The sequence below is a fragment of the Oppia nitens genome, unplaced genomic scaffold (genome assembly GCF_028296485.1).
Source record: "Oppia nitens isolate AA-2021 unplaced genomic scaffold, nextdenovo-longstitch-racon4-pilon3 scaffold1_pilon_pilon_pilon, whole genome shotgun sequence".
Lineage (NCBI taxonomy): Eukaryota > Metazoa > Arthropoda > Arachnida > Sarcoptiformes > Oppiidae > Oppia > Oppia nitens.
The window spans coordinates 3,832,631-3,857,493 of record NW_026533199.1 but is presented as its reverse complement, the minus strand read 5'-3'; the positions used below and the strand labels follow the sequence as shown (position 1 = coordinate 3,857,493).

General features: G+C 24.6%; 5 protein-coding genes across 6 annotated transcripts; 3 read left to right on the top strand and 2 right to left on the bottom strand.

Moving 5' to 3' along the window:
* The first annotated feature begins 1,398 nt into the window (after nt 1–1,398).
* Nucleotides 1,399–2,515, top strand: LOC128952973 (serine protease inhibitor swm-1-like). 2 transcript variants are annotated; one of them, XM_054298453.1, is made up of 5 exons: nt 1,399–1,493; nt 1,675–1,769; nt 1,851–1,980; nt 2,036–2,239; nt 2,295–2,515. In XM_054298453.1, exons 1-5 carry the CDS (start codon nt 1,436–1,438, stop codon nt 2,483–2,485), a joined length of 678 nt encoding a protein of 225 aa, XP_054154428.1. In that variant the 5' UTR covers nt 1,399–1,435; the 3' UTR covers nt 2,486–2,515. The 2 variants fall into 2 exon arrangements, with proteins under 2 accessions (XP_054154428.1, XP_054154427.1); XM_054298452.1 differs by having other exon boundaries at nt 2,291–2,515.
* A 989-nt stretch (nt 2,516–3,504) lies between these two features.
* On the top strand, nt 3,505–6,158 carry LOC128966287 (hematopoietically-expressed homeobox protein Hhex-like). The gene is made up of 4 exons (XM_054313134.1): nt 3,505–3,736; nt 4,294–4,452; nt 5,358–5,620; nt 6,012–6,158. The coding sequence occupies exons 1-4, from the start codon at nt 3,505–3,507 to the stop codon at nt 6,156–6,158; spliced, it is 801 nt and encodes a 266-aa protein (XP_054169109.1).
* Nucleotides 6,159–10,710: 4,552 nt separating this feature from the next.
* LOC128966285 (serine/threonine/tyrosine-interacting protein A-like) lies at nt 10,711–11,998 on the top strand. The gene is made up of 6 exons (XM_054313133.1): nt 10,711–11,085; nt 11,172–11,258; nt 11,330–11,488; nt 11,549–11,668; nt 11,733–11,862; nt 11,937–11,998. The coding sequence occupies exons 1-6, from the start codon at nt 10,981–10,983 to the stop codon at nt 11,996–11,998; spliced, it is 663 nt and encodes a 220-aa protein (XP_054169108.1). The 5' UTR covers nt 10,711–10,980.
* Nucleotides 11,999–12,662: 664 nt separating this feature from the next.
* LOC128952958 (transcriptional regulator ATRX homolog) lies at nt 12,663–15,127 on the bottom strand. Its single transcript, XM_054298437.1, has 5 exons — nt 14,853–15,127; nt 14,487–14,561; nt 13,381–14,340; nt 13,051–13,330; nt 12,663–12,973 (listed from the first exon to the last, which is right to left on the bottom strand). The coding sequence occupies exons 1-5, from the start codon at nt 14,943–14,945 to the stop codon at nt 12,774–12,776; spliced, it is 1,608 nt and encodes a 535-aa protein (XP_054154412.1). The 5' UTR covers nt 14,946–15,127; the 3' UTR covers nt 12,663–12,773.
* Nucleotides 15,128–16,135: 1,008 nt separating this feature from the next.
* On the bottom strand, nt 16,136–24,118 carry LOC128952944 (hypoxia-inducible factor 1-alpha-like). Its single transcript, XM_054298419.1, has 7 exons — nt 23,416–24,118; nt 22,280–22,644; nt 22,000–22,208; nt 21,829–21,935; nt 18,996–19,143; nt 16,846–18,353; nt 16,136–16,772 (listed from the first exon to the last, which is right to left on the bottom strand). Exons 1-7 carry the CDS (start codon nt 23,618–23,620, stop codon nt 16,579–16,581), a joined length of 2,736 nt encoding a protein of 911 aa, XP_054154394.1. The 5' UTR covers nt 23,621–24,118; the 3' UTR covers nt 16,136–16,578.
* Between the last annotated feature and the right edge of the window lie 745 nt (nt 24,119–24,863).

Genomic DNA, 24,863 nt, shown 5'->3' with positions numbered 1-24,863 from the left:
ATTGAATACAATATTACATTACTATTAATAGCACTGTTAATATATAACTAATTTATATTATATAAATATTTATTATAAAATTTACAATAGATATATAACATAATAATATTTAAATGTTACTATAATAAATTTAAATGTAATGTTTCATCTAATTATTATTTATTATATAATTTTTGTATATAATAAATAATTAATCGTAACATTTGCTATATTTAGAAATATTTTTAATTTACTGTTCAAAACATCAAACTTAAAAACAAATTTTATATTTCAACCAAAGATATCGCTACTGTTATCGTTAAAATTGTTATATTATTAATATTTAAATTTATTTACTTTATTTACTACTGTAGTTACAAATTTTAATTTGCAATCAATTATTAAATATAAAAACGTTAGAATAAATTATTTTYCCCAAAATATTATTAAATAATTCAATTTTTTTAGACAAGTTTACGGAAACTTATTTTTATGAACAGTATTAGTAATACTGTATTACCATATATTTAAAACTAATCCATTGATTAATTAGTAAAATGTTCACATTTTAGCGTATTTTCATAAAAACGATATAATTAACACGTTTTTATGATTTATTTTACTAATCATATTAATATTAATTATTTTTCACTTAGAAATATGTTATTATTATTAAATTTTTAAAACCTATTTCATAAAAAACTATGAGTTTATAATTAAACTTATTCATACTTATTGATTCAAAAAATAGCTAACTTGACTAAATTCAGCCTGATACTTTAACATTGTATTGTATATTTAATAGTGATTTTTCAGTTAAAATTATTGTACACTATTAAAGTATCATGGTTAATTTGTCAAGTTTAATATATAATTTGTATAACTCGTTGGTGTGTTTTGTAAAGCTTTTTCTATAATTTAAAACTAATTTTTAAKTATAATTATAATTCATAGAATTTATTGATATAATGAATATCTAAATATATCACAAATTGAAAAACTAAACTAAATTAGTAGAATATTTTGTTAAATTATACTTTAGTTATTTAACTGTCAAAATAAATTAATTCATAATACAGTATAATATAATTGAATTACAAATAAATAACAACATATAATTTGAAATAAGTTAATAACTAATATATACAGTAACGTGTCATTAAAATAACACTTAAATTAATAAATATTTGATAATTATTATTCCGGATATATTATTAATTGAYCAAATATTATAATAATACTTAACTTTGTTAATCATTTATTAAATAAATGGTTGATCTATATATTTTAGAAATTTGATACATTAATTAAAATGACGTTATGGTTATAACTAAATAATTATTATATATAATATTTAATAGTATTGATTGCGTAAACAGATTTCTAATAAATGTAATAATATCAGCTATGAATGGCATCAGTGGCCAGCTATCGATAAAAATATTATTAAAAAATAATGTATTTCATTGTTGTATTAGTTTTAATGATGAATGTCTTAAATTCATTTCAAAGCGGTATTTCTTTTGCTTATTATTATAATTATTATTATTTTCATTGCTATTTACTAATTGTTAATTATTTTATATATAATTATTGTGATTAATTAAATTTATGTGAGATTATTATTATTATTAAAATTAACATTTGAAAATATGAAAAAAGTGCTTATATTGTATATTATATACTCGTGTCAAGTAATTAGAGATTGTCGATATATACATAGTAATGGTACCCATGGTCTACATTGTCCTCTATTTTCTCAACTTACTTGTCCGACAAAATGCGATCCAGTAATTCATAAGACTATTATCATATAATATACAGTATATACAGTATATAGCATTTGAATTAATAAATATATTTCAATATAGAGTTGTCAGCGACCGCTAATCAAGAGGACAATGTGTAGCCAACCTATCACTTGTCCAGAAAGGGCTTGTGTTTGTAGTCCCGATTATGTCAAAGACAATGACCACAAATGTATTCCTCTGGAGCGCTGTTGTAAGTGATTTGATTTTTTTCAATTCAAACATTAATCCCTTAATCTTCTGAATAGCAGAGAACTGTCCGTCCAATGAAATCTATAAACTATGTCCGCCTTCGTGTGAGATTCACTGCGGAAATGTGGATAAACCTCCCAAAGGATGTCCTGAAGATGAACGAGAAGATCACGAATGCATCGCTGACTGCGTTTGTCCGTCGGGTCTCATCCGAGACTATAGCACTGAAAAGTGTGTCAAAAAAGAAATGTGTTCTAAAGGTATGGTTTTATTTTGACATAAAAATTGTTTGTTATAATTAAATGTTTTAGAAAGCAAACTGTCGTGTCCTCCAAATGAAGTCTACAACAATTGTAGTGCCGTTTGTGATAAAGTTTGTAATAAAGATAATATTAATTGCGATCCCAAAGACAACTGCAAAAAGGGTTGCTTTTGTCAGAAAGGCTTTATTCGGCAAAATTTTAACGCAAAATGTATTCCTGAAGATCACTGTTTTATTGTCCTAAAAGATAGTGAAACCGTTTAATTGCTGATAATTTTTATCATTATATAAATATTTTATTGYTTAATAATAAAACCTATACTATTGCACATATTATTATATATTAAATAAGTTGAAACTTTTAAAATTACATAATTTTTTAAATAAAAACAAAATTAAATAAAATTATAAAAATAATGTTTTTAATTAGTTCATTAGAAAACAATAATAATTATGGCATTACAGTAAACATTTAGTAAATGATTGATTGTTAACTAATCACTAATTTTGAGGCAACTCTTAATCATTGAGTTTGCGGTCGCTTTTTGGTTGACATGCATTTGCAGGGATAGCCTATTTGGTAATCATAACAGGAAATATTGTCCACAATTGATGATAAAGAGTGTAAGTTATAGCACAAGTAATTTCATTAATTGAAGCATTGAATCTAAAAGTGTAACATATAGTGAAAATTAGAGGAAAATTGCAAATTAAATGAATATCTAATTGATTTTAATGTGATTTTAATTGAAAACTTAAGTAGCGGTCACTTCTATAGAGTAATGTTTTCAATGAATTTACAAAATAATTGTCACAAAGTATAGTAAAGTCTATTATCGGACAAGAATTCAAGTCATCAATACTTTCATCACTTTTGTTATAGAGATAAGTGATTAGTAACAGTAGTGAGAGCTATATATATCGGCAAATATCAATCAAAATTGTGTTCAATTGACACAAGTATAGCACAAATCACTAAATTGTTATATTAAAAACAAACACACATTTTATCTGTCAGTTTGTGAATGATTTTACCCTACATTTAGGCGTTGATCGGGGAGTACACCAACCAATCCATATGTTTGCTTATATTAAGGCACACTCATGAGCACGACATCCATAGACTCAACAAACTTTTTGAATCACCAAATTCTCAATACATACAAAAATAGTATTCAAATTTCATATCAATAACAATAATAAAAAAAAGTTTTATTATATGTTTTAAAAGTGTTAGTCACCGCTTGTTAAACTAAGTTAATAATGGATTTGACAGATAATGAAAGTTGTAATAAAATAATTGTTTCAAATGAAAAGTTTTCAGTAAACAAGTTGTTAGAGACATCTTCACCAGTGAATCAATCAGTTATGACAAGTCATCAACAAGTGATGACAACTCCAMTAAATAATACCAAAAAATCTGTCAGATTTTCAATCGATAGTATTCTTGAAGACAACAAATGTTGCAAAACTCAACAAACTTTTCATTCAAATGGTATTATCTTATTATTATATTTTAATTTATGAAATTAAATGACATTAAAATAACTATAATACTTATGTAATAACCCTTTAAATATACTGTATATTCATCATAAATTTGTTGTAATTTAATTTGTTTTAAATTAGAATTTTTGTTATAAAATATAATCATTTTTAATTAGAATTAGGTATATTAATATTTAAAAAAAAAATTTTAAAGTAGATTTTAAAATATACTAGCACTTTTTATTAAACAAAATAGTAATTACAATTATTGTAGATTTTTTTCAAAAAGTATAAAATTTATTAAATATAACAATACTATAAGATAATACTGTACTATAATTTTTGATGAATATAATTATATTATTTTATTTATTGATATTTTTTATTTGATAGTTTATTTTTAATAGCTATATTTTTCTGATAAAATCTATAATGATTTGTTACGGTAAAATAGATTAAAATAATTATATAATTTAAAATTATAGTTATTTAACATAATATTAAACTATTATAAAAGATATTAATGATTAATTGTGATTAATAAAATAAACATTTATATTTTAGGYAACAAAACAAATTTAGTTGAAAGTCGATCATTGATAGCACATCCCAATCCAATATCTGCCAAATATATGGATCCATATTATCTCTCGCAATGCATATCTATTAATCAATCATTTATGGGTCCATATAATTATGTCGATTGGTTTTCATATCGAAATTGTAAGATATATTTTAGTTTTTATAGTATTAATTTAATAGCAATACTATAAATAATAAATCAAATTTGAAAAAAATTCTACATATTTTAGTTTTTTGTATATCATATACAAAAATAGTTGTTACTTAGGTTTAGGTTTATTAGTTATTTTATTCATAATTAAATTTTTTATTTAATTGAAAATTAATATAAGCATAAAACTTGTGGATAATTAATTTAAATTTTGTATCATAAAGTATACAAAGATAATAAAAATAAATTTAAATATAATTATACTAAAGTTATAAGATATAGTTGATTATATATAGACTAGGAGTCAATCGATCGATTAAATAATTATGTACTGTATATTAAAACATGTTTTTGCATTTAGTCAACAGATTTTATTATGTTTTAAATACTAAAGAAAAACTACATTAAAATAATCTCTAATATTCTTGATTTTAATATCAAACATAAAAAGTCAAAATTTAATATATGAGTATAATATTCAATGAATTCAATAGAAAGTAGAAAATCAGTATTTTTGTTGATTTGATATGTGATAAGTGTGGGCACAGGGAGTCCTGTTTAGTGTAGATATAGTGCCACAGCTATTGTTAGTCCGATACAAAGCTCAAGAAGCAAAGCGTATATAATGTGTGCATAAAAAACTGATGACTTATTATTATAGGCCATTGTTTGGATCATTTAATAGTTTATAAGGGATATACAATTTATTATTCATTATTTATATATGTTATATAACCATTCAATGAAATTATTAGCCGATAATAAAATTTGAAACAAACACTATCGGCAATCGTATAAAACTATTAAGCTTTTAGATAGTATTATATGATATATAAGTTGTTTTATGAGTCATTCATTTACTTTAAATGAGTAAATAATTTGTATTTGAAAACAGTAGGCTATCCTAATGACAATGCATATACCAATCATCACAATGTGACCGCTTTATACAATCAATCAAATGTGCCGATCGGCGACCAATCAATGGCCAATCAGACCGTTAAAAGAAAAAACTCGGGAAGAGCTGTCTTTCTGGTTCATCAAAGAAGAGGTTTAGAAAACAGATTTAAGACTCAAAAGTATATAACAAAACCCGAAAGACAGCGTTTGGCTGAAAAACTTAGTCTCAGTGACTCTCAGGTCAAGGTTTGGTTTCAGGTCAGCCATACATTACTTTTTAATCCAATTAATACTATATATTATTAATATATACTTCGATATTAATTAAATAATTATTGGATTTACAATAATAATTAATAATTGTTAGCTATAACTTATAATACAATAAATTTGCATTTAATTATGTTTAATTGAAAGAAAACTTTATTGTTATAATTTATAAATTATTTATATACCATATATGATAGACATACAGTATGAATAACAATTGGAAAATATCATAAAATATTTAATAATTGAACTAATGTCGAAAAGTAGTTTTATAGTTTCAGAATCTTAATGATTACAATATAAGTGTTAAATAAAATCATATACACTGTATATAACAAATAAAATGCTTAATAAAACTAATATATAAATTATTTGACAGAACCGGCGTATGAAATGGAGACACTCTAAGGAGTATAAAGAGGAACAATTGAAACTTCAAACCAATAGAGATCAACAAATTGTCAATAGTTTTCATTTAAATCATACCAATAGTCAAGTGGACACTCAAAAGACAACTAATCTATAATGTAATGGTCTGTTTAAAAAAAAGTTTTATCACAAAAATAACAAAATATGAGTCTATTTTCAATAATTTTGTTGTCGTATAAATAAATGAATAATCTGTAAGAATATATTCACAATATTTTAGTTATCTAATTATTAGTTTATACAATAATAGTATTATGATAATAAATTTTTATGACATTCAATTTGTTTAAATATTTTCATATATATAAACATATATGTAAACTATTTTGCAGCACTGGTGGTCTATTAAAAGTCAAAAGATTGACCAAATATCATGTAATTGATATAAAATATAATACTTAAGTTATAGAATTACATTTACAGATACTTTTTATTTTATTTTATTATAGTCTATAAAATTCATACATTTTATTTATAAACTATGTATGAATTTGATGAAAATATTTGTACATATAATACATGCGGTAATTTTGGACAAAAGATAGCTCATAAAATATAATTATATAAACAAATGTAAGCAATGAACTTTAAAATATGTAATTTATATGAAACTTACAATATATATATTCAACTAAAATCTAATTATTGCAAACATTTAATTTGACTTTTTTTTATTTGTACAGAAATCAAATAGACCACCAATGATCTTAGTATTGTGTTTATAATGAGCACTTTAAAAAAATTATTATAAATATCTCTTAAATTTGTATTAAAATATATTTGACAGTAATGTTTAATTATCTATAGTGCAAATCTATAGTATATTTAGTAATTATATGTTTAAAATTAAAATTAATTAATAATATAAAAAAAATTCAATGTATTTTAGGACATTTTTCGTGATTGAAAACTATTTTCTTACAACTTTTACGAAATCAATAGTAAATTACAGTATATAAACTTTATTTAGTTTACAATAATACTTATTTGATGTTTTCTATATATATTTGTTTGCAAATAATTGTAGACAAAATTCATTTATAAATTACATAGAAATCAAATTGATATAATATTATCTATATATAATTTGTGAAAAATTTTTCAAATTGTAACTTAATATTGTTTTTACAAAATTAATATATTTGAAGCAATAATGTTAGTATAAACTTTTTTTTGTTGTGCTTATAATATTTTATTAATATAATAAAAGCTATATATTATTATCCAATGAAATTGATTTAATATCAATAAAGTTGTCGACAAATAATAAAAATATTTATTAATAATTTAAAATAAATTATAAGACATTGTGTAAAAATATTGTATATTAATGAAAAACTAATTTGAATACATGTGGTCTATAAATTGATAATTATTATATAAACGAAAGTTAAGTTTAAAGCTAAACATTGTTTGCTTTTCCTATAATTTAATAATCATTATATTCATTAGTGTCAACATTGCATTATTATTGAATCAATTGCTTTAACATTACTTTTAAATACCAGATCTCAGAAAAATATTTATAAATTGCAATATTGCTATAACTATTGAAAACATTAAGTCATAATTGCGTTTTAAAATCTTATGCTAAATATAAGATAAATCTTATTTGATGTTAAAGTTATTTATAATAAATTATAATTAATAATTATAATTATACTGTATAAATTAATTTATTGAAAACATATTTCATTATTGAATAAATAAAAATGATTTGTTTAAAAATAAAATACATTAAATGTTTATTGCGGTTTAAAATAGCAGTTTAATTTTATTATTATTATTAGTTTATTGATAATTGAAGGATCAAATATAAACTCATTTTTAAAACCATTGAATAAATTCAATGCTTATGATAATTATGGAGATCTGCTATTTCATATGTAATATATTATTTTACTGTTATTATTAAGCAAAGAGAGAGAGAGAGAGAGAGAGAAAAAAAAAGAATTATATTTTGTCATTAAATGAATAAATTAAGTGAAACATAGACTCGAAATAAACAATTTTTGTTAAGAAAGTAATGTTTATGTAGAGACTGAAGAAAACTAAAATTTAGTACAAAATATACAATTAATAAACATTTGCTAATAATATAAATAGTTGTCTCAGTTGACAGTTTAAATGTGTTTCAATTTTAATGGCATTAGTGTTTCAAATAGTGGTTCAAATGTAAGCAATGTCTGCTTACAGTATATATTGTATATACTGTATAATGTATGCAATGGACAGTCATATAAGGATTGTTACAAAAAAACTTATATAAACTTTGTAACTAAATTAATTTAATGATTTATTTGCTTTTTATGATTAAATTCAAACTAAATAAAATTAATATTCATATGTAATTAACAGCTAACATTTGTATACTTATTAAAAAACTTAATATAACTTTATTTTTATTTATCAATTGTTAATTTTTGTTAATTTACTATACAGTATAAAAGATTTTTATGTTTTCAATAATTTATAAATTGCTCAATCAGTTATTATCACTTTAAAAATAACAATATATAATTATATATTAAATTATTTGTTGATTAAGTTATGCTTTAAAAAAATTGTATAAATTTTAAGATTTTATTTTAAATAAAATAATTACACAAATAACTAGCGGAGAAAAAATTAGTTGTAATGTAATGAAACTTATTGTCTATAATTAGTGATCAATAAAAGGAAATAAGAGTAAAATTTATGAGTTATCTAATTATATCAAAATGTTAGGCATAATAATAATAATAAAAACAAAAGTATGTAATTTATATATGTTTATAAAGTTAAGTATATGTACAGTTTAACTGACATTTAAATATATATCATAATAAGTAAAAGTTTATATTACATTTGATTTGCATATATTGGAGGCAAATAAAGCACTGATAGGAGAGAATATGTTGTTATTGTATGGATAGAGAGGAAACACTTATATAAATGAGTCGATATATTGCAGGCATTCAATCAGCACATTGAGAGACGTCTATATAAGCAATAATAATGATTACACTAATAATGCTAATAATAATAACAACAATAACATTTGGTTAGTTTGTTGAGTTCACTTGAAAACGCTTTGATTTGTTTGTTTGGATAGAGAGGTACAGGAATGCCATTAACAAGATAGGCGTCATATGGATAAACCATACATTCACTGTATATTAATGTATATAAGTTATACCATTCAACACATTACACCTAACTGTTCACTAAATCTCGAGTCACTGATCATTATAATCATCAAAATTATATATACATTCATTTTGTAACAATTTATATAACTTTAATCATATCAATAAAAATAGCTATTGACTACAAAAATCTTTTACTAACTCTAATTGAAAGTTATTTATAATTTTTAAGTTCAATATATATTTAAACATTTATTTTTCTAAATTCATATTTAATTTGTTATAATTATATAATAGTAATTTTAAGTATGTTAGCCAATACATAAGGCAATAAAAAATTATAAATATCAAGTTATAACTAAATCGTTAAAATAATCTTTGCTTATAATACTGTAATAATATTGTACATAAAGTATTAGTTTATTAGAAAAATGTAAGATTTATAAAAAAATATAATAAATTTTTGTCAAAAAATATAGTCCAAAAAATTACTAAATATAAAAGAATTTGTATTGTAAATAATTATTAATTATATAAATAATTGACTTTTAATATTTGAAATGTACCAGCTAGTAAATATTATTTTTTAATACTATTTTATTATATGAAAATTTTACTTTAAATTTATTGTTATACTTAAATCTCAAAATTATTAATTTACTAATAAATATCAAAATTAATAATTTATAAATCTTTCGCCATTAAGTTTTCCAAAAAGCACTTAAATAAAAAACAAAATAAATAAATAAAAGATAAAGTATAGTAAAATAACATAAATATAATATAAATATAAAATTAACAATTAATGTTAATATAAAATATAAATTATATAATATAAATATAATACTATATATAAAATGACAAATATTTATATCACGAGAACTAAACTTTTATTTAATAAATGTTTTTTTTGAACATTTGATTTCTAAAAATTTAGATTTCAATTAATTTCAATATTAACGTGAATTAAAACAAGAGTAAAAACTTAAACAGTTAATTGAAACTTTTTTTTAGATGTTATTATATCATTAAAAAGTGATTCATTATTGTACAGTATATCTCATCATTCAACTAAAAGTAAGTTTTTTTTATTTGGATATTTTAAAGATAATTATTAGTAGATTCGTAAGATTCTTGTCCACACTTTTATTATCAATAAAATAATTTGATTATTGAATTATGAAATGCATTATAAATATGTGTCGCTCTCTAATGTAATTACTATACATTATAACTGTAGTCTGCCATTCAAAACTAGAGCTCAAACTAGCATACGGTTTGGTATCTAATTTGTTAACTAGTTTTATACATTAGATATTAAATTAAATTAATACAAACTAATTTTATTAAACAAATAAATTTATAATAAACTTAAAAGTTTTTTTATGATTAAATATCATAGATTTATTTCAATAATAATAAAAAACATAAATTTTATAGACATAGGTTTGGGTCGGGTATTGCATGAATGAGACTCTAATTAGTGTTTTTTAAGTATATTTTAAATTCAAAACATTTCGTTTTGTTTTTGAAATCAATTTATCAATTGTTAGTCAAAAAGACTGTTTGAAAGCAATAATAATATATGAATTGAATGAATGAATGATTGAATTGATAATCAATTGAAAACACTTTGAATTTAGTGATAATAATAATCATATGAATCGACTGATTATTTGATGTATTGTTTTGATTTGATTACAGTTTTTGTTGTTTTTATTCAATTTGTTTGTCGATTACATCTAACTATTGGTCAACCAATTGGTCACTTAAAACAATTATTGCCAACAAATGTCTTTGATTTTCGGTGACCAGCCGTCAGAGGACGAGATGAACCAAAACGAGGCGATAAAAGACAACAACAATACCGTCGATGACAATAATGCGGCAAATTTTGTATGTGATGTCTATTTGAATTGATTTTTTCAAATGATTACTATATTTTTTGATCCATCGGTTTGATTGTTAATGTCTTTGTTAAGGAATGGGAATATGCGATGAGGCGTCAGATGCAGCAAATTGTACCGAATCTATGGTTGGGTCCGTACGCGGCCGCACTCAAGACAAAGGTCGGGTCACTTGATTTGACAATTATCTCTTTTGATGAAAACATAGGCTATATTTTGATTGTTTGATTCAGGAAGAAGAGTTGTGTCGAGTTGGTATCACTCATATTGTTTGTGTCCGTCAAGACATTGAAAGCCATTGGATTCGACCCAACTTTCCATCGAAATACAAGTACTTATGTCTGGACATTGCAGACACACCAACACAACAGATAATTCCACACTTTCCTGTCGTAAGTATAGTGAAAGTTAGAAATTGTGTGATAATTGTCGCTTATTGTTGTGATCAATAGGTTAGCCGATTCATTGACGAGTGTTTCCAAGAGAGAGGAGCCGTTTTAATTCACGGAAACGCCGGTATCTCTAGAAGTGCTGCTCTGGTTATCGCATATATTATGGAAAAACAAAATTTGGTAATTATTTGCAATATATTTTTAATTAATGAGTTTTTATTTTAACGATTATACCTATGAATAGACCGCCAATCAGGCTATTCGTGTCGTTCAAAGCAAACGTTTTTGTATTTTCCCGAACGAGGGTTTCCGCCAACAGCTTCAAGAGTACGAACCGATACTTCAGGCGCGAGGAATACCTCTCGCATCTTCCGGTATTTTGTTTATATATTTATGAAACTTATAAAATAATTGTTATAATTATTAATCTTTTGATATCAATTCAAAGGTGGTGTTAAACGATCCTTCAGTGAAGAGGACTCAGAAAATATGGACACAAATCAAATCTAAATAATATTTGATTTCAACGATTTTTTTTGTCATTTATTTTATATATTTCAGAAAAATTGTCATTTCATTGCATATTTTTCACTTCATTTATCAAATATATTAGTTTTATTTAACTTGTATTTATATGAATGTAAATTAAATAAAGTAAAATTATCATTTTAGTCACATTTAAAAATTGATTTATTTCAATCAATATAATAATAATAATGGTATACCTGAATAGCATTTTTAAAATCATCACCAAATATAGACTTATACATAATAATTATTTTTAATTATACTAATGTTAATTTTGATAAATACATATTAAAATTGACAATTTGTACGAAATATTTCATTTATATATAAATAATGAAAAGGACTTATTTGCGGAAAAGTGTAATAAATAAAAAAATATGATAAAAGTTTAAATATTTATATAATTTTTGTTTTTGTTTGTTGTGTTTCATAACATTAGTTTGTTTGTGCAAAACATATTTTTTTTTTAAAAAAAGGATAAAATGGTTATTTAAATTGCTTTGTGATATATTTAGGAATATATCGTTTTAATATTACAAATGCTTTCAAATAGAAATTAAAAAATACCGATAATATTACTAAATAAACTACAATTCAAATTAAATACAAAAAAAAATCATTTAATAATTCAAAATATGAACTTAAAAATAGCATATAAAGAGATGATATTTCGTTTGAATCAATGGATGATTAGATGAAACGATTTGTCGTTAGTCTTGTTTGTTATGCGATTTTATTTTCAAGAAATCAAATGTATTCACACTTTTTTGGCCAAATTCTTGTTGCGTACAAACCCTTTGGCCTCTTTTACAAGACTATCCATATCTTCGCCTTCAGATTCCTCTTCTTCGTCGTCAGATTTTCGTGAATTTCGTTTCTTTTTGGACGCCGATTCTTCTTCAGAGACCTCTTCATCTTCATCGTCATCATCTTCATCTCTCTGTCTCTTTTTAGTCCCTATTATATCATAAAGACATACATTAATATCAATAAAAAATTGTTGAATGAAATAAACGATAAGAAGTGACCCAAACCTCGTTTGGCTGCCTCTCTCTTAGGCCTTCCGGGACCACCTTTTTTAGGACTCTTTTTGGCGCCTTTGCGACCACCTCTAAAATCTCCGTCACTTTCTTCTTCATCATCCGATTCGTCACGTTTAGACTTTCGACGATTTTTCGGTTTTTCTTCCTCTTCTTCTTCTTCTTCGTCGCCATCATCAAGATCTTCAACTTCGTCTTCAGATTCACTCATTCTTTTACGTGGACTCTTTCGGGTGGGTTTCTGACGTCTTTTAGCGGGTTTTTTGGGTGTTTTCTAAAAATTCAATCAAATTATTAAAACATTAACTATAATAAAATGCATACCTTTTTCTTTTTCTTTCCCCAATCGCTGTCAGATTCATCTGATTCTTCATGATATCTGGTCCGTGCTTTAGCAGCTGAACGACCACCGCGTTTGTGTTCAACTTCCCAATCACTTTCTGAATCACTTCCACCTTTTCGACCTTTCTTTTTTGGTTTGTAATCTTCTTCAGATTCACTTTCTTCCCAAATGTATTCTTCATCACTCATATCATAATCTCCTAAATCGACGGGTTTGCTGTTAGGTTTAGATGGTTGTGATGAACGCTTAGGACGTCCTCTTTTAGAAGTCGGTGCTTTTCCTTTTTGACGACCTTTTGCTTTGTGGTCACTTTCAGACTCTTCCTCGTCTTCTTCATCGTCTTCTGCCTCTTCATCTTCATTAACCTCTTCATCTGATTCATCCTTCTTACTCTTTTTCTGCGGCTGAGCAGCTCGTCCTTTACCAGGAGGTCTGCCTTTCTTTTTGATTTCTTCTTTCTTTTCCTTTCCATCCTTTTCTTCTTCTTCTTCGTCTTCTTCCTCGTCCTCTTCTTCCTCTTTATTCTTATCTTTTTCGACATTGTTTTCGCTGTCATTCAGTTTTGGTTTATTTTTCTCGTCATTTGCAACCTTCTTATCATTTCTTTTAAGATCCGAAGCGACAGAATCGTTATCTTTAGTGTCGTCGTCTTCTTCAACTTTTTTCGACTCTTTTTTTGTGTCATTCTTTGTGGCCTCACTTTCGCCATTAACTGTGTTCTCTTCGTGTATTTTTTCATCACTTTTCTTGTCATTATTATTATTATTGGTCTCAGGTTTGGCTGCATTGTTGTCCAAATCAATAATCACTTGATATTTATAATTATTGGCCAAAAGACTGAATATGTCGCCGTCACTCAACTCTTGAGACATATCTTTCTTAATAATCTTCGGCGAACTGTTCGAGTCTTTCGAATAGTAAAAACATGGATTCACGTGTTGCTAATCATATCATAAGAAATATATCAACAAAAAGGTTAAGTCATAATCAAAGACAAAAATCTAATTCATTTATTGTATGTATTATTAGCACATTTTGAGCTTTCTATCCAAATGATCACCTAATTGGTCATTCATAACATACATACCGAAGTTAAGCTGATTTCACCCGAATTGGACACTTCAATGTAGGCATGATTTCGGGACACTTTCTTGTCTGAGCACTGAAACAAATCATCAAAAAACAAGACATTAATTAATTCATTCATTTAATGTAAATATATTTCAGATAATCATTAGTTTTAAAAGAGATGTCTAATGTGTTTAATGGTTGACTAAACACTAAACTGAAGAACAATAGAGTATTTAAAACATTTTGACTCAAATTGTTTCAGTCAAACAATACAGTTATATAACTGATGACAATGTCGTGACCATCGATAGCACTTAGCTATCATCAGATCACCACAATTGATACAAATAGTCTTTTATAGCAATCGTATGGTTTGACATACATCAAGAAGTACTCCTCTGCCGAGTGTTGTCTTTCCCACCGACAGATCCACCTCTTTGTTTGAGTCATCCAACGACCTCAACGCGAACCGCATGACTGGTCAAGTGGTCGATCGGATCCCAAATGAATGACAATTGATGTTTGTTTTGTATAATAACTCGTGTCGTCAGTTGTCGTGTCAAATGCCGCCACTTCTGTCTGACAACAGATCCACCATTTTTTGCAGTCAATTGTCTGTCAATACAATACTCGTTATACTCTTCACAGATGGAGACACAGACTATCAGACATTCAATGAGTCAATCAATTCAATGAATAACCAGTTTTTTAAGTTTTTTATATTAATTATTATTATTATTATTAAACACTGAATTAATTTAGTAAAAAATTAATTTAATTAATAGATTTACTATAAAAATAATGTTTGCATCAAATGATTTGTCGGATAATATTTGATTCAAATTAAATATTTGTCAATCAATTCAATAGATTCAACATTTTTCTTATTTTTCATTAAATTAATAAAAATTCAGTATAAATAATAACAAATGTATTTTATTAAATAAACTTTTTATTTTTATTTATATATAAATTTTATTACAAAGAAAAATAATTATAATGACAATTTATAATATAACTAAAATTTATAAGTTAATTGAAAAGAAATATATTTATATTTAATCATAATTGATTGGTAATATATATCGATTTTCAAAAATATATTTGTGTGCAATTGAAACAAATTAACATAATTATTAAATATTAGTTTACTACCAGTAAATGGTTATCATTATGAATTATTATATAATGTTTTGTTTAAATGAGACAAACAAAACACATCTAAAATAAAAGTTTATAAAGTTGTCTAAAAAACTCATTGATAATTATATAATGTATAATAATTAAACAAAACAAACTATAAATTATTAAACAAAACAAAAAACGATTTACATTTAAATTGTGATATTATGATCAAATAATCTAATATAATGTGTAAGAATTTATTACTAATAAATTGAAATTTTAATTATATGTTGTACTCTAAGTTGAAGATCACTTTAACCCGAAGTTAAATATATACATAAAATAACATTATATAATCAAATTATATAAATACAATTAGTTGTTTTGCTTTTAGTCATTTTGAAGGCAAACAAGTAATTTGTTTTTAAAATGTTTCTTTTTTATAAAAAATTAATTTCCATTTAAATCTTAATTATATAAATATATGTGTTTTAATATAATAAATATTTTTTTTAACTCATAGATCACAAATGAGACATCTATTGTTTAGACATACTTTAATATATAGTTATAAATGACAAACAAAAAAGCAGACAATAGGTAATTAAATCCATTTCTCAGATGTTTTAGCTGGCGTTTTGTCTCCCAAGTAGTAATCAATTAATTAGTTCATTGGCTATATCTTGTAAATGACATAAAACTCACAAAACAACAACAACTGTATATCATTTAATATTATGTAAAACATATTTCAAATAATAGTGAACACAAATCATGGCATTTAATGCCAGAAAACATAGATATATACTGTGTATATAACTCGTATATATATATGTGGTTTTGTAGTCAATTAAAAAAATACTTATTATATTTAACTTGAGTAAAGACCCGGACCCAACCATACAAATGAATGCTTATTAAACATTGAAAAATGTTGTTAATTAAACAAAACAAAAAAAAAATAGTAACCGATAAATACATTTTCATCGTAATCCCAATCCATTAACTATTGGATGGTTTGGATGTGTCTTTGAATTTGACAATTTGTTAATTATATTATTTGCATTGAAATCTGTTAATAATTTTTGGCCCCGATTTCTATCGATGTTTGAATATTTTGAATATCCATTAGTTAGATCCTCACCGTTGACCAATAGATTCATTAAAACACTATTTGCTATATAAAAATAATTTTTTAATTAATTTACCGATACTATTATAAAAATTAATTAATTACCGCAAACACATACCTTTATTTAATTCATAGTTTGTATTATTCATGGCATTGATTGGATTATTAATTTTAAATTTTTTATTATTTTGTATCATTTCATTAGTCTGTTTCTTCAGATTTCTATCATTAGGATTGACTTCAGTAATGGAAGTGTTATATAAGATATCATTTGTTTCATTAACATACGGTCTTTTGCTGGAACTGATGGTTAACTTTATTAAATCATTGTCAGTTTGTTTGAATAGATTTCGTTGCGACAAATTGTTGGCATTCATAACAAATTGTTGTTTTGCCGTTAAATTGATATTATTTATATTATTGTCAACATATGATTGTCCTTTGTTTGTCGTTATATTAGATTTAGCTTTAATTAACTTTAAATTATCAGTCGTTGACTTTTGTTTATCCCTTTTTGAATTACTTCGTCCTCTCTTTTGTTGTTTGCAATCCTTTTGGAGCAATGCTTCCAAACAATGAGCTTTTGGAGGCAAAGGACTGTCGATAGTAACCAAAGGTTTGTTTATAGCATCGAAAGTGGCAAACGGTTTGTCTCCACATATATTGTCAAATGCATTGAAGTCATCCATAGTTGCTGTCGAGTAATTCAACTGAAGATCTCCGTCAAGTGCCAGAGGAAAGTCTTCGTCAATTGGAATATAAGGAGCTCTCATCTCAAGAACTTTATCGTCGAGTAAATCATTTTTATCGTTTAAAGACATTTTCGATACCTTTTCAGTGGGAGATTTGTAAAAGAAGTTTGACGTCTGACTTAATACCGGCGATGAATTGAGCGGAGAGTTTGTATCACTTGAATATGGATCGGATGAATCAGTTGATTGAGAGTTTGAGTAAAGCTCTTCATGATATGACAGCAGAGGATCATTAGGTAATGGCGAGTCATCTGCACTAACGTTATCTCTATAATTAGGATAACTTTTGATGAACTGTTGGGTTACAGTCTTATAAAGTGAATTATCGTTTGCTTTTGTAACAAATGGTTCGCTCAAATCGTTGACATTTGAATTGTAGATATTTATGTCATTCAAGTGGTTAAGACAATCATCGTTAAGCTTAACTTTATCTTCATCTGAAAATAAGTTAGCGTTTGTATCGTTATTATTGAGAAAAACTTCGTCAAAAAAATTTAGTTCATTGAATTCGGCCAAAAGTCCAGGAAATGGGACACAATAGTCATCGCCAGCAGCTTCTGGAGCTAAATGAGTCAAATCTTCAGGATCGGGAAGATATGTCATGTGATTGGCGTTATCAAACACAATGAAACCATTATCCATATCAGCTGTTTTTGGTGCAAACACTGTTTTAGTACTCGACACAAATGGAACAGAAACAGGTGATGGTGTCGGTGCCGGTACAGGTGCTGGCAGTGGTATTGGTGCCGGATTTCGGGTCGATGTCTCCAATTGAACAATACGTTTTACTACAGGTGCAACTTGTCTATCCTTTTCTCGTCTTTCATCAATACATTGTTCTTCGGATACAATTTCACTCTCGTTCACAATACCACTAATAGTATAATACAATACATAAGTTTTAATTTACATTATATTATATTTTTTCAATACATTAAAACTACTGTATATAGTATACAGAAGTGTTGTTTAAATTACATAAAACTGTTGAATACTAATTACATAATTGATATTAATTTCTAATATAAAGTTGTAAATAAAATTGTTAAATATAATAACCAAAAAATTAATACTATAAAAGATTAAGTTAATTATTTAAGCAATAATTCAAATAACTATATAATATAATGTAACATATGATATATTATAAATAATATAAATTAGATTACCTTAAATTTAGTAATTAGTATAAAAAAAATAGTATTCATATTATTAAAAAATAGTAACAAATCTTAGTTTCTTTATGTTAAAGTACTGCCAATGTATTCACATTTAAGTGAAAGCCTTGGACTTTTGCCTAATTATTAATATAGCATTAAATACAGCTATAACTGCATTATTGTCATAATAATACATATATTAATAATAATAGAAAAAATTATAATAATAATAAAACAGGAAAAAAATTTGATCAATTGATATATGCATTGCCATTATTTAAATACTCAATTGTTTTTAAATTATTTTCCTAAAAAAATAAACGTTAAGTTTGAGAAACAAACTATTTTTTGCTCACCTAATGACATGATTAATACAAATAACAGATTGTGGTTGAGATGAGTGACTATCAGTGGTAACAGTCGCCTGAGTCAGTAACCAAAGATAACCACCAGATTTGGCCAAAAATCTGTAATAATTGGAGAGACTCTGGCCTTTGGCAAACACTATATATATTTGTATAACAAAAATAAAAATATATTATTATTTTCTTAACTAAAAATATAACAAACTATACATTCAAATATACGTAAATATTAGTTTTATTGATCAATATTTTTGTGACATAAATCAATTAAAGTTTACTATTAAAGGCGACTAACAGACTAACAAAACATGAATAGAGAGTAAAGGAAAGTCATAAGAAAATTGGTTGTCTAAACACCAATATAACTGTGCTTTCAATATAGTAATGCGCTTATCATTTATGTAAATCTATTTTTTGATAATATATGAGCAAATCATGTTAAATATAAAACATTAATTTGTAATAAATATGTTGTCTTGGTTAATTCAAGTATTAAAAACATAAGTCTATACTCGACTATTAAAAAAACTTTTAATGATTTATTAAGTATTACAATTAAAATATTTAAAAATATAATAAGTTTTTACATACAATTATATTCTCAGATAATGAAAGATAACACATATTAATAGTTCATTTTATATTTGTTTTATTTTAAACAAAAAAAACAATATATAAATAGAAACGTTAAAACTTATATTTAGATCCAACACAACGTTGAAAAGAGAAAATTATTTTTACATTATAAAGAAAATTGAAAATTAAGTTATAAATGTCTGTTTAATTCACTCATCGACTAATTTAATGATTTTTTTGTCACTAATCTAAACAAATCACTTAATAAGCAAAATTGCAATTAAAAAATCAATAGGCATTGAGAGTTGAATGAGTTTTACATTATATGACCCCAATGTATGCCAAATGAATTTTTAAATCAATTAAATTATATATTATTGTAGTGACAAATAGCTATCGATAATTTATTGTACACTAAATATCCAATATTTCACTTCATCGTGACTTTCATTAATTATTTTTCAAAATAACATTTAATAAATGCTATTTACTGCATAATAAATACCAATCATTTCTCTATAAATTTCAAACTTAAAAACAACATATATTTATTTTTTAAATTATTGTAAATACCAATTAAGACAATAAAAATCTATTAAAGCAAAGCAAATAATAAAAAAAAGGATATCAAAAGTAGTATATTTAAATATTATTCAATATTATATATATTTTAATACAATACATCAATTAAGTATCAAACATTTAAAACATACCTAAAAGTTAATGATTTGCAATTTTAAACGACAATATTGAAATACACTTTATGACTCTATGAAATTATATTATAAATTATACTTAAAACACAACCACATGTGATATTATGGTGTGAATTATGATACAAACCATCAAATAGTTTTTGATATATATTTTTTCGACAAATACTTTTATAAAACAGCAAAACTTCTTGTGAAACAAACACAGATAACACATATAAATAAGTGTTTTTTATTTCAACACTTTGTTGTCTAATCTCAACCCAATAATTGCAATGATTAGGTCCACAGAATGTAGTTTATTGTCTACTGTTTTATACATTGGTTAACATTAAAGTACACTCAGTTTTCAACAGTAATAATCACACACAAAATGAATCGACACATTCAATATGAAAAACTAATCAATAATATATATTAACAATTATTTATAATACATATAAAAAAGTTTATAATAGCATGAAATAACATATACAGTATAAATACTGTAACCATTAATACATTTAATCAAATGCTTAAATTAACTTTAAAGTGTAATTATATATATATAATAAACATGAAATATTTTTTCCAAGGAATGATTATTTTCATTTAAAAATATAATTAACAAATTGACAAAACAGTAAATAATTGATAACTATGTTAATAGTTTAATACTCGTTTAAGTTTGATATAATTAACGAAATGAGGAAATATATTTAATTCATTGATTTTTACTTAACTTTTTAAGGAAACACTGAAGTTCTTGGATAAGAATGAAAAAGACAAGAATATTCTGTAATACACGTAATAGTAATGTGATTCGCTTCACAAGATTTTTCACTCAATGTATAGCATAAAAATAAGACAATTTATAATATATTAAAAAATAGTAACCGAAGGGAAAGGGAAGAGATTCTGGATTCAATCCAAACAATCGAGAATAGACTGACAGTCCTCATAAAGCAACAAAAATACTACAATTACATCAATAGTACAGCTCAGCCCTAAAATGTCAAACTTAGAAAATGTTAGTACTGTTTGCGGTCAAGGACTTAACGGCAAATTTTTCAAGTTTTCTACATTTTTACTCTCATTTTGTCTTTAAAAACTAATCGTTTGCCTAAACTCTTAGATGCAATTATTTTTAATATCAGTTACCGTATGGGAAATGTAGACTTAATAATATAAACTAATGATTTAGTTTACACATACATTAGAATAAAGCCAACAAAAATTTTAGTGAATCTCTTATTCACTAGTTCTCATTATATATATATATATAAATATAAAAAACATATATATATATATATATATATATATATATATATATATATATATATAACTTATTTATATATATAATATATATTTTAAAAAATGCACAATTATGTTGCCTCAACTGGTACTACTCAACATACAATTGGCTCAATTATATTAAATATCATCATATTTATACAGTATAATTTATAAGTATACGGTAAGTTAATATTTAATTATTTAAAGTAAGTATAGTAGTATCCAATAGTAAACAATTGAAACTCTGATAATTTACTTACAAGTTTTGAAAAATTTTTCTAATTGTTGTAAATCCAATGCATGAAAAAAATTAAAAAGAGATTTTCCGGTCAACTCTTTAGAGTTATAGCCGACGATTGTGTGAATACTTCAACAAAAAAAATAAAAAATGTCAATAATTTTAAAAAAAGATCCAAAATATTAAATCAAACCTTTCATCGACGTCTGTGTATTTCATGTCAAGAGAATGACGACTAATAAACATATGAGAACTTAATGGCAAATCGACAGACATTGGCTGTTCAATTGGTTCGCATATATTAATCATAAAATAATTGGCCGTTTGTGACACTAATTCTGAATGATCGCTCGTTTTTTCTTTATTTGAGACAATCTTAATATGTCCACTACAGTGGATCACCTGATAAATCATACAAACATAAGTCAATTAATATGTTTATTATGTGTCAAAATCAATAAATTTATTAAAACCTTATAATAGGCTGATTTTAGATTTAAATTTCGTCCTTTACTTGTAAGAGTACACTTCATTCGCACCAAAATTGAGTTAAAGATGCGATTATTTTTATTATCCATCTCTTTGTGATCATCACTTTGGCGTACATTCTTGAGCGCCAACACGTCTTTAATTTCGTTGTGATCGCATGGATGGGTGTAATCGTAAATGCTTTGTCCGATTAAATCAATTTGAGTTAATCCCAAATATTGGTCGACATTGTCGGAGATGTAAACCATATCTCCTTCTTTAGAAAGAACTAATAGGAAACCATTGAGTGCTTTAGTGCTCGCATTCTCTTCAATGATTAGCTCGCTTTCAGGCTTCAGACTTGAGACACCTTTTCATTTGAAAAACAAAAATAAATTTATATAACGAATTAAAAAATTAAAATCAATAATAATATATGTTATTAATAATCTTTGTTTATTTATCTGTTATATTCCCCTTTGGGAACAAACTTAAGAAACATACGGAGAGTCACCAAATAAACAATAACTTTAGGGTCACTGTCCGATTCAGATACCTGTGTCCGGTTTGGACGCTTTGAGAGGCTTATGATAATTGCATTGATTATTTGATTCACAAAATTTACAGTAAATTACAGTAAAAGTATACACTGTTTTTAAAAGCCTTATTTATAAATAATTTTCACCGAAAAAAATCTAAAAATAGTAAAAATAATTAATTGGTAATCATTTAGTAAATATCATAGAAATTAATATTAGGCTAAATAAGATAGTAATGGTGATCGGACAGCAATCATATCACTAATAACAAGGAAGGCATTGGACCCAAAAAATCAAAGATCAAGTGTTTTACAAATATATTATTGAAAATAATATGTTTATCAAAATGATGTATAATTTATAATAAATTAAATAATAAACACCATATGATCTGACAATTAAATTTTCAAACCAAACCTTAATATAAATCAATGTTCAATAATGATATAATTTAAATACAAATTATAGCATATGTTTGTAAATAAGATAAATGAGAGAAATGTTAGTTAAACCAAATTTAACATCATTTGATTGAATCAACCATTTGGTGACTTTCCGTAAGCACTTTCAATCAATAAAGACAATTAAATACAATTTAATACATTTATTGATGGGTTCAATGAGTTGTTTGACTTTGAGATAATTGATGGCAAGTCTGATGAGTGAAGCCTTGTCCAAGTGGTTGATGGCTTTGTTGTAGACGGGAATGAGTCCCTCGATTTGATCAAATATCTTAGACTCTTGGGATCTCCTCTCTCGGGCCGCTTTTCGCGACTTTTCTTTACGTTTTTCGCTATTCTTCCTCATCTTTGTCGATCACTTTATGTCACATCTGATATCAAAATATCATATATTGTCGACAATTCATATGATATGATTGATTCAAAATTCAATGCAATTTATTGATAAATATTGTTGTGATTATTATTATTATGAAACCAATGGTTTAAAATCACATTACATTTGTAGCGTTGAATCGCTTTTATTACTTAAGAAATATATACCAAACTGTTTATCAAACAAATAGACAGACAATCACTTAATTGATGCCAAACAAAGACAATACTTTTTAATTGAATTAAATCCAAATCAAAATCAATTGATGGCTTCAATGTCTACCAATAATAATAATAATAGCCATTCAACAGTCAACACCACATATAGTAATCACATAATAATAATAATAATAATATCATAGCATATATACTGTAATATTGTATAGAAAACTATAGCTGAATGTTATTTAACACACATTCATATATTGTACTGTATTTTCACTTCAATATACTTTCAATACTATTACCAAACTGTAGCCCAAAACCAATGACGATATGCACTGCACTACACAACAACATACAGTTGTATCAATTGATTAATACAGTCAATGCTATTAAATTATACAAATTATTTATTTATGTATTTTTAAATATTATTTTTTATTGAATCAATAACATATATAAAATTGCAATTGTTTTAGTATTAAAGATTGCTATATTAATTAAAATGGATAATATTAATTTGTTTTAATATTAATTAAATGCATTACGAGTGTATACTGTATTATGAATGTGTTTTCAATAGGCAGTGTAAGGGGAAAGCAGTAAATACAGTACAATATAGTGTATAGTTTATACTGTATTATAAATTTACAGTACTATAGTGTTTACTGTAAAAACTAGTGTTACACATAAAAATATGTTTGATTTACAATAAAATACTATATATAATAAATATATATAAATGCATCTAGATCATATTTATGATCATATTATTAATCAAAACACTGCTCTAATTTAACATTATTATCATTTTATTGATAAAAATAAACAAATATACAATTTTACGACTGCTATATACAAAGTATATATTAACTAAAAATGATTTTTTAAACTAAATTTTTGCACATTTATGTAGATTTTTTATATATGAAAATGTATTATAATAATTATAATTTTGTTGATATATGTAATTTTGAAATATATATTTATTATATTTAGCATATATTGTAACATTATTTTTCTATAGTTTTTACAATATATTTTTATTTGTC